Here is an 11014-nt window from a genome sequence, read left to right on the forward strand (position 1 = left end):
GTGAACAACTCTCCAGACAGTCCACCATGGCGCTGGGACTGTCTCTCCATGGTAGCCGCCAACCTATCCATGGAGGTAGGCAGACAGTCACGGGACTGGTTGCAATTGCTCTGACGACAGCCAGTGTGTTGCTCGATTGGTGACATTGCTTTAGCGATGAGGGCTGGTGCTACCACACTGCCTATCTGCCATTGCTGCTTCTCTCTCCATATGTCTATGAAGCTTCTGTTCACCGAGACCAGAGAGATCTCGGCTGTCTCCTGTCTCAGCAGGTTCCTGGTCACCAGTCCTCCTGTAAGTGCCTGAGCCCTGGGTGTTTCTCCCTCCCCCATCAGAGTGAGTCTGATTGCACATCCCCAACACCTATCCACCTCACCAACATTTCAGTATCGGAGGGGTGGGGGGATCCAGGAGTCAACTTTGTCACTGCTTCCTCCAGGCCCTGCACACTATTGTCGGCAGAAAACAACAACCTGTCCTCTGGAGGAGTTTGGCAGCCCTTTGCACATGTACTTGGGGTGCTGGCTGCATGTGTAAGATGGAAGAAGCTGAACACGTCATGGCCACTGGGTACAATTGGTGCCTGATGCTTGACACTGACCACCTGGTTAATGTCAGGGTTTCATTGCGATGACAGGTGGGACTTAACTGGGTTACCGGGATTTGGAGGTCTCTGCAATCCCTCAGGAGTGGCCTGGATCTTTTCCTTGGTGAGGACATGGAGATCAGCACCCACCGACCGCTCCCGCCAACCTGATCCGTCCAATGTCACTGCACTGACAATGGTGTGGAGGAGGGCTGATGAGACCAAGTGAGGGAAGGCGTTGCGAGTAACGGGGTGAAAGAGTATGAGCCTTGATGGCTGTGGTGGCAGAGAGATGGGGAGTGTAAGGAGAGCAGAGAATGGCACTTCCCCTGGAGGAGTGGACAAGATCATTTACCTTTCTTGAGGCAATGCAGCCCAATCCTCTGCACCCTTGTGGATGGCACTAACCGGGCTGGCATGATGTGGTGTCATAGCCTCTCTCTGCTGATCCTTTAGGAAGAAGAAGACCCTTCTCTACACCACCCTGTCAACCAGGCCCCCAAGGAGAACCATGGGGCCAGCTACCCTTCTTAACCATTGCTCCTCATTCCTCATCAAAGGAATGCCAGTCCTCCTCGAGATACTTGGCAGGGTTTGAAAGATGGCCAGAATGAAAGGGATGCTGGTCTGAGGAAGGACATTCAGTGAGTGGCAAGTTGTTCTGGCACATGATAAGATGAGTAAAATGCTTTTGGAAAGGCCACGACTGATTAAAGATGGTCAGCATTACTTTGTGCATGGGAAATCGTGTCTTACAAACTTGATTTGAGTTTTTTGAGGACATGACCAAGATGGTAGATGAGGGCAGAACAGTAGACATTGTCAACATGGATGTTAGCAAGGCCTTTGACAACATTCTGCAAAGGAGACTGGTTAGTCAAGTTAGATCACATAGGATCCAGGGAGAGCTAGCCAATTGGATACAAAATTGGCTTGATGGTGGTGATGGAGCGTTGTGTTTTTAGGCCTGCAAAGATGGGGTGCTGGGTCCAGAGTTTTTCGTTATTTAAGTAAACAATTTGGATGAGAATATAGGAGGTATGGATAGTAAGTTTGCGGATGACACCAAAATTGGTGGTATGGTGGATGATGAAAAAGGTTATTGAAGAGTACAGACGGAATTTGATCAGCTGGGCTAATAGATTGAGGAGTGACAGATAGAGTTTAATTTGGATAAATGCGAGGTATTGCATTTTGGTAAGACAAACCAGGGCAGGACTTATATATTTAATGGTTGGGACCTGGGGAGTGTTGTCGAACTGGGAGATCTAGAGATCCAGGTGCATAGTTCCTTTATTGGTCAGAGCATTAAGTACAGGAGTTGCAGATGTACAGGACATTAATGAGGCCACTTTGGGAGTACTATGTATAGTTCTGGTCACCTTGCTATAGGAAGGATATTGTTAAATTGGAAAGGGTGTAGAAAAGATTTGCAAAAATGTTATCGGCATGAGAGGGTTCGAATAATGAGGAGAGGCTGGATTGGCTGAAACTTTTTTCACTGATTGTAGGAGGTTGAGGACTGACCTTATAGATGTTTATAAAATTATGACAGGCATTGATAAGGTAATATAGCAAAGGTTCTTTTCCCCAGGGTAAGGGAGTTCAAAACCAGAAAGCTTAATTTTAAGGTGAGGGTTGGGGGGCAATATTTAGGGGCAACATTTTCACACAGAGGATGATTTGAATGTGTAATTCCAGAGGAAGTGGTAGGTGCAGGTATGGGTACAACATTTAAAAGACAGTTGAACAGATACCTGAATAGGAAAGGTTTAGAGGTATATGGCTAAATGCAGGCAAATGGGATTAGTTTATTTTGGGAAATCTGATTGGCACGGACAAGTTGCACTGAAGGGTCTATGCCTTTATACTTGGAATATCTGGCCCCTTGTGTCAGTTCTCTCATTCAATAAGGTCATGGTTGGTCTGTTCGTATTTTGAATTCCACATTCCCATTTATTTCTGATAACCCTTGTTCTCGTGCCTAATAACAATTGATGCACCTCTGTCTTAAAAATGTTTAATGGCCACCTTCTGAGGCACGGAGCTCTAAAGTCTCGCAACCGACAGAGAAAACAAAATTCTTATCTCTACAGTGAAATTTTAGAACATTACCCCATATTCTTGATTGACCATGAATAAATTTTAATTCCATGTTCACTTTTTCAAGTCCATTTAAAACTTCAATTCAGTTATCTCTCACTCTTATGAACTCCAGTGGATAGAATCCCACTCTTTGTGCCTTTCCTCATGAGACAATCCACTTATTTCAGTTATGAATCGAGTGAATCTCATCTGAACTGCCTCCAATACATTGATATCCTTCCATTAATAAGGTAACCAAGCTACATTCAAATTATCTTCTCAAAAAGTGCCCCATACAACTAAAATGTAACGTCCCTACTTTTATCTCCCATCCCAATGTGGCATTCTTTAGACATTAATGCATGTATGTTAAAAAAAAAAAGTCAATCAACAGTAAGAGACAACAAGGTGCAGAGCTGGATGAACACAGCAGGCCAAGCAGCATCATAGGAACAGGAAGGCTGAGGTTTCGGGCCTAGACCCTTCATCAGAAATGGGGGAGGAGAAGGGGGTTCTGAAATAAATAGGGAGAGAGGGGGAGGCGGATAGAAGATGGATAGAGGAGTAGATAGGTGGAGAGGAAACAGACAGGTCGAAGAGGCAGGGATGGAGCCAGTAAAGGTGAGTGTAGGTGGGGAGTTAGGGAGGGGATAGGTCAGTCCAGGGAGGACGGACAGGTCAAGGGGGCGGGATGAGGTTAGTAGGTAGGAGATGGGGGTGCAGCTTGAGGTGGGAGGAGGAGATGAAGGTGGGAGGAAGGACAGGTTAGGGAGGCGGGCACGAGCTGGGCTGGTTTTGGGATGCGGTAGGGGGAAGGGAGATTTTGAAGCTTGTGAAATCCACATTGATACCATTGGGCTGCAGGGTTCCCAAGCGGAATATGAGTTGCTGTTCCTGCAACTTTCGGGTGGCATCGTTGTGGCACTGCAGGAGGCCCAGGATGGACATGTCGCCTGAGGAATGGGAGGGGAATTTGAAATGGTTCGTGACTGGGAGGTGCAGTTGTTTATTGCGAACCGAGCATAGGTGTTCTGCAAAGCGGTCCCCGAGCCTCCACTTGGTTTCCCCGATGTAGAGGAGGCCACACCGGGTACAGCGGATGCAGTATACCACATTAGCAGATGTGCAGGTGAACATCTGCCTGATGTGGAAAGTCTTCTTGGGGCCTGGGATGGGGGTGAGGGAGGAGGTATGGGGTCAGGTGTAGCACTTCCTGTGGTTGCAGGGAAGAGTGCCGGGTGTGGTGAGGCTGGAGGGGAGTGTGGAGCGGACAAGGGAGTCACGGAGAGAGTGGTCCCTCCGGAAAGCAGATAAGGGTGGGGAGGGAAAATGTCTTTGGTGGTGGGGTCGGATTGCAGATGGCGGAAGTGTCAGAGGATGATGCGTTGGATCCGGAGGTTGGTGGGGTGGTACGTGAGGACGAGGGGGATTCTTTTTTGGTTGTTATTGCGGGGATGGGGTGTGAGGGATGAGGTGCGGGAAATGTGGGAGACATGGTGGAAGGCGTTCTCGACCACTGCGAGGGGGAAGTTGCGGTCCTTGAAAAACGAGGACATCTGAGATGTACGGGAGTGGAATGCCTCATCCTGGGGGCGGAGGCGAAGGAATTGGGAATAGGGGATGGTATTTTTGCAGGAAGGTGGGTGGGAGGAGGTGTATTCTAGGTAGCTGTGGGAGTCGGTGGGCTTGAAATGGATATCGGTTTCTAGGTGGTTGCCCGAGATGGAGACAGAGAGGTCCAGGAAGGGGAGAGAGGTGTTAGAGATGGTCCAGGTGAACTTAAGGTTGGGGTGGAAGTTGTTGGTGAAGTGGATGAACTGTTCGAGCTCCACGTGGGAGCTCGAGGCGGCGCCGATACAGTCATCAATGTAACCTCGGAAGAGGTGGGGTTTAGGGCCAGTGTAGGTACCGAAGAGGGATCACTCAATCAATAGTAAAAAGTTTTATTAATACGTAAAAGAAAAATTAACAACCAATTTGTATCATGAACCAAGTCAGTAAGTTACAATAAAGAAGTGAATCTGGAAGGATTAAAATTTTCTGTTGTATTTTAAAGTGTTTGGCTAAGCTTAACATTACTAATGAGAAAAGTGAGAAGCATGAGAGGTGGTAGGTTGGTGGAGGGGGTAGAAAATGATTAAGCGAATCATTGCCTCCTGAGCAGCACTGTGGGTGTACCTACACCATATGGACTACAGCGATTCAAAAGGTGCCTCACCACCACCTTCTAAAGGCCGACTAGGGATGGGCAATAAATTCTGGCAAAGCCAGCAATGCCAACATCCTATGAAAGAATCAAGGAGGAAAAGAAGCAGAGTCAACAGGATTGACTTGTCTTATGCTTAGATTAGTTTTTTGCACTTAATGCTGTGTCTATTGTTATCTCTGTAATGAAACCTACAATATGGAGAGACTGACCATTATTTGACAGGAGAATGGTTAAAATGTGGTGAAACTTTGGTAACAAGTTCCAACTCTGTAGGTTTAGTAATGATCATTAACAAATCTGTAAAACATTATATTATGGGCGGTTAATGTCAAGATGGATGATTCGGCTCTAGACTCATGTAAGAAGACAGAATGGGAGATCAGTAGAATTGATATCAGAAATTTCATATTACAGATATTAGATAATTATTAGATGTTAGAACAGTGGAACAAAATCCTCCTCATGAGCTCGTGTTCTGATTTTCTTTGACTAAAAATATTCCATCCACATGATTTTACTGAACATAACCCAAACTAACATCTGGAATTTATCTGATTTTGTAATGAAACATGGTATTTTTGTAGGAATATTAAAGGATACATTAAGATTTGTGATGTCCATTACCAAACCATCTGGTTAAGAATTTGATGAATCACAACATTTGAAATAAGGCGAATATTGTGAAAAACTTTATATTGTGTTATGATCCTGGCTGATGATATTATTGGGCAAGCCAGATTCCAGACTGAAATCTGGATTTTTTTTATCACATTCTGTTTTTCTTTAATTTTAACAAGATTGTCTTTCACTGAAACACAAACACACAATGCTGCAGATACATTTTCAATAGTCATTTACTGCACAAAACAAATGAAGAATAAAATTGAATAAACCACACTATTTATGTGTAGCAGCAATTAAATATTTGATTAACACAGTAAAATACAAAGCCATTAATCTCTATAGCACGTTGCAGTACTCATGCAAGAGAGGGAATTCTGGTCTCCCTGCTATAGGAAGGATGTTGTGAAACTTGAAAGAGTTCAGAAAAGATTTACAAGGTGAGCTATAGGGAGAGGCTGAATGGGCTGGGGCTATTTTCCCTGGAGTGTCGGAGGCTGAGGGGTGGTCTTATGGAGGTTTATAAAATCATGAGGGGCATGGATAGAGTAAATAGCCAAGTCTTTTCCCTGCCATGGGGGAGTCCAAAACTAGAGGGTATAGGTTTAAAGTGAGATTGGAAAGACAGAAAAGGGACCTAAGGGGCAACTTTTTCACGCAGAGGGTGGTGCATGTGAGGAATGAGCTGCCCGATGAAGTGGTAGAGGCTGATACAATTACAACATTTAAAAGGTATCTAGATGGGTACATGAATAGGAAGGGTTTAGATGGATATGGGCCAAATGCTGGCAAATGAGACTAGATTTATCTAGGATATCTGTTTGGCATGGACTGAAGGGTCTGTTTCTGTGCTGTACGGCTCTATGATTCTATCTAAAGGGTTTGACTTAACACATGCTTCAATTCCTGGTCCTGAGAATCTGATAGTGTCTTCCTTGAACCTTCACTGATCTAAGCTCAGACTTTCTCTCCTTCAGGGTTTTAACCAAATAAGTCTGGGCTGGAGCTTCAAAACTAACCTCCTTACACTGAGATAATCTATCTCATGGGCGTTCCAAGCTATCTCCCTTGGTAGAAACTTTTTTACACATCCAGCTTCAGCCAAGAATTCTTCAAAAATTGAAACTAAAATGGCTTTCATCAAGCTATGGGTGTTCCACCTGAGCCAAAGCAAAACAATTTCTATCTGAAACCTAATGCACAACTGTTTACTCTGTTCAGCCCTAAAACTCACCCGCTGAAAGGAAAATCCTTTTGCTCTCCAGGAAATCTCTCACTCATGCTGCGTTTTAAAATAAGTTACCATGCTACGAAAATACTTACAAGTTAATCATTAAAGCCATTTGTAAACACGGATGATACCCACATGCCAATAGTTCAAAACACAAAATATAAAAGAAACAATACTGCAGTATGGTTTTAACACCATTGCTTTGAGATAAAACTCAGAAATCCTATTAATAGTGTCGTATGTGCAGCTAAACTGTGTCTGCGCCTCACCATATAATAGATTTGCAGCCACTATTCTCTTTAAATATAGAAATTTACAGGACTTGCTTGGTCTAGTGTGGTAGAGGAAAACTACATCTTGGCCTAGCTGGATGATGCTGTTATATTGAATAAGAAATAACTTTTTCCATGTTAATATTTTGCAAGTTAGATTAATATGATATTGTTACAGAGACTGAGGAGGACCTGGATATGTGCTGTCACTTGTCTAAGATCTTGGGCTCTTGTGCCCACAAGTCTGTATTTCATCGTATCATCATAGTGGAGGTGCTTATAGCAGTCCTTGGTATTAACTCTTTCAGACCTATAGCAAACAAATAGGATGTTTACATGTCTCTCACTGTGGAACTATGTTACATTGTCTTTTCCAAAATCAGACACGCTCAGCTGATACTCTTTGACTCTGATCCCACAGTTAATTAAATGTCAGAGTAACAATAACTAAGACTTGGGTGTGTAAACAAGTTATAATTCTTCAAAGGGAAACATTTTTAAGGTCGAATAATTGTTATAATTTGAGATATTTTGTGGGCAGGTGTTTGGCTATGGAGTCAGTGGAGGTTGGGATTCCCGCCTCACTATATCTGAATTTTTTGTGCATTGAACAGAGGTTGGGGAGTGGAGTGGAGTGGAGGGTAGGGCATGAGGGTTTCCCAATACCTCCTCTGTCTATTGCCAGATGCACAAGGGGCTCAATTGCTGTTCCAGTGAGTGGTTTCCAGAAGCCAGAATGCAGCCAACAGAATAGCAAGCTTTTCAGCCACAACAGAATGATGGAATTCAGCTGGAATACCAAGAGTTGCTGTAAAATCCCACCATGTAGTAGAAGTGGGCATGTTTCTGGTAGCAATACTGATGTAGGTCCTTGATGGTGTGATTGGTCATATGCCTAGGATTTTAGACTATGCCATTATGAAGCCGAAACAGAAGTGGGAACTTCTTTGTCACACACATGTCAAGCAGAATTTCTACTTCATAATGTGCAGACAATCAACAAAAGTACTCCATTCATGGAGAAAGTTCATATTTTCATGATATCCTAAAGTTCTTCACTGTGCAACCAGTTACTTTTAAGGTGGAGTCGGTGTAGATTTGCAAACAAATAACGTTAGATTACCTTGTACAGAAAGCTGCCGTAAACAGCAAAACACATTCATAACCACATAATCAGTTTTATTTTGAGGAGTTGTGTGAAGGATGAATATCGCCAAAGACTTAGTGAATCCACTTGCTTTGTTTATCTAGCGATGAAGTAACTTTTATATTGATCTAAGTTTGATATCACAAGTGACTCAATAATGCAGAATTCCTTCAGTCTTACAATGAATTATGAGTCAGTATTTTGGGATGCTTGCTGGAATAATCTCCTGAATTCTGATATTACTTCATCGACCTTCCCATCATTGAAAATCTGAGATTCCTCATAAAGTAGCATTACTGAGTCATAGAGCTTGCAAAGTCAGTTCTCATTATGATTCATTTTGTTTGTGACTAGCTAGGTACAACATTGATTTAATTGTCCTTCAATTCAACAATAAGGTCAGTTGATATTATGCACAATGCAAGCTAGAAGACATTGAAAACCTTTCTTGAGCTGAAACCTGTTTTCATATTAGGAATGACTACATTTTTGCAGCCTTGGTTCAGTTCCAGTTAAAGAAATGCCTGCAGTATGAATAGGTTTAGATAATGAACACCAAAAAATTTAGAACTGTGAACAAAAGTGTCACCTCACTTGGGCATAAAGGCTCCAAATGAGTAGAGTGTTGATTGCAGTGATAAATTGACTTTGATCAGTTGAGATTCATCTCGTAGCATAAAGTCAGCATGTATTTGTAAAGGAAAGGTCATGTCTGACTAATCTTACTTGATGGACAGGCCAATGTCTCTGGAGGTTGTCTCTGGCCTTCCAGAAGGGATTTAGTAAGGTTCAAAAGACTGTAATAAAAGAAGAGCACATGGAATTGGAAGTGTCATAGATTCATGCAGCATGGAAACGGACCCTTCGGTCCAGCCAATCCATGCTGACTATAATCCCAAACTAAACTAATCCCACCTGCCTGCTCCTGGCCCATATCCCTCCAAAGCTTTCCTATTCATGTACCTAACCAAATGTCTTTTAAACATAGTAATTGTGCCCACATCCAACACTTCCTCAAGAAGTTCATTCCACACACGAACCACTGTTTGAGGAGCGTAAAATAGAGGACTGTAATATAGGGATTTTTTTCAAGGATATTGCATATATCTAAGATACATATATCCCAAAACACAAAAATGAAAACAGTCTCAAAATAATATTGGCCTTAGCTTGAGATATTCGGAAGTAAGGAATTGATGCTTCAATTGCTTAGAGGTTCATATCTGAAAGCTTGTGTTCAGAGTTGGGCCTTGTACCTGATGAAGAGAGACAGCACAGATTTGCCAGCATGACAGCAAATGTAAAAGCAATAAGTAATCGGGATAGTTTATATAAACTTGGCTTGCATTTGTTTGCATTTAGATGATTAAAATTGATTTAATGGAGTTCTTTAAAATGCTAAATGGAGTTCATTGGGATACAAAGAAAATATTTTCTGAATAATTCTGAATAAGACATGCCTTCAAATTCAATTAGGTCATTTAGTGAAATCAGGAAGTGATTTTTTTTTTAAACAATAGATGTGGAAATCATTGCTTGCTGCATTCATTTACAACAATGATTCCTACTAAAATATTTTAAATCGTTTTGAAATACTTTATATATTGAGGATGTTAATGAAATTGGGTAAATGCAAGTTCTTCATTTTCTTAATGTAAAATATTGCGGCATCCTCAGATGACATTTCAAGGTACTGTTTACAGTGTTAATTGATCTGTAATGTAATGGCGCTTACATTGTAAGCTTGATCAATCAATAAATTTGAATTATTTTGTATCAAATGTCATCTCATCTCATGCTGCAACAAAGATTTTAGCCTGAACAGAAATACAATATCTTTAGATAACAAGGTGTAGAGCTGGATGAACACAGCAGGCCAAGCAGCATCAGAGGAGCAGGGAGGCTGAGGTTTCAGGCCTAGACCCTTCTTCAGAAAAGTATCTTTAATATCTTTAGCTTTGTGTTGTCTTTGCGGACAAAGAGAATGCCAAGCTGAAGAGAAACGAATCCATTCTTGTCAGTTTCTCAAGTTCACATCTATATGCAATCCTCTGCTTAATATAAGAGGAATATACATTGTGAAGAGAAGCTCTTTCTGGATCCAAGTCGAGTCCTCAGCTGAGACTGTCATCTACTGACAACATCTCTCAAAGGCGGATTGAACATGACTTGGGGGGGAAAAAGCTTTGTTCACTGACTTGCTTCTTCCTGAAGATCTCCTGTAATGCTCTGTACAATGCTACAGTCTCCCATTAAATCTTGAAAACAAGTTATTCTGTAAAGTAGTTTAGACTTTCTCAGCATTATTTGTGAATAATTGGCAATGTATTTTTTAAGTGACCATTTTAATATCTCATAGGTTGTTTGTATTTGTTAACCTATTCTCTTCAATCCCACTCAGATCCATTGGTTCCTTTCTTCCTCTAGGTAGTGCTGGAACCCCTGTCATGTTTGATGATAAAGGAGATGCTCCGGGCCGTTATGATATCTTTCAGTATCAGCTTGTTGGCAACAACACCTGGGACTACCGCAAAATCGGCCAATGGACGGACCATCTTCAGCTGAAGGTAAGTCACTCCTATTAACACAGTCTGGGCCAAGTAAACAGAAGCAGTGATGGGTAAAGTCAATAATACAGTGCTTGTTTGAAATGAACATTGACAGAGATAGGATGGAGTATTCTGGCACTAATTCTCTGGCCCAATCTTGCATCAAATGTTATCTACTCAACCCTGACTCAATGATGAATTTATCATTGTATCTCAAAGAAATAATTTTGGACTGCTGAATGCTTAAATGCTTTGTTACAACCCTGGAACAATTGCAGGCTATAAACAAAGTATCAGAATATATGAGAGATAGT

The 11014-nt window shown here is 42.1% G+C and overlaps 1 protein-coding gene across 1 annotated transcript in view; it reads left to right on the plus strand.

Annotated features, from left to right (window-relative positions):
• Positions 1-11014, plus strand: part of LOC109930127 (metabotropic glutamate receptor 7) — a 645315-nt gene that overhangs the window by 404551 nt on the left and 229750 nt on the right. Inside the window, exon 7 of the mRNA XM_048606606.1 lies at positions 10579-10718. Coding sequence (XP_048462563.1) covers positions 10579-10718 — 140 coding nt within the window. The remainder of the gene's footprint in view (positions 1-10578; positions 10719-11014) is intronic.

Source organism: Rhincodon typus, chromosome 16 (genome assembly GCF_021869965.1).
Source record: "Rhincodon typus isolate 14 chromosome 16, sRhiTyp1.1, whole genome shotgun sequence".
Taxonomy (NCBI): Eukaryota; Metazoa; Chordata; class Chondrichthyes; order Orectolobiformes; family Rhincodontidae; genus Rhincodon; species Rhincodon typus.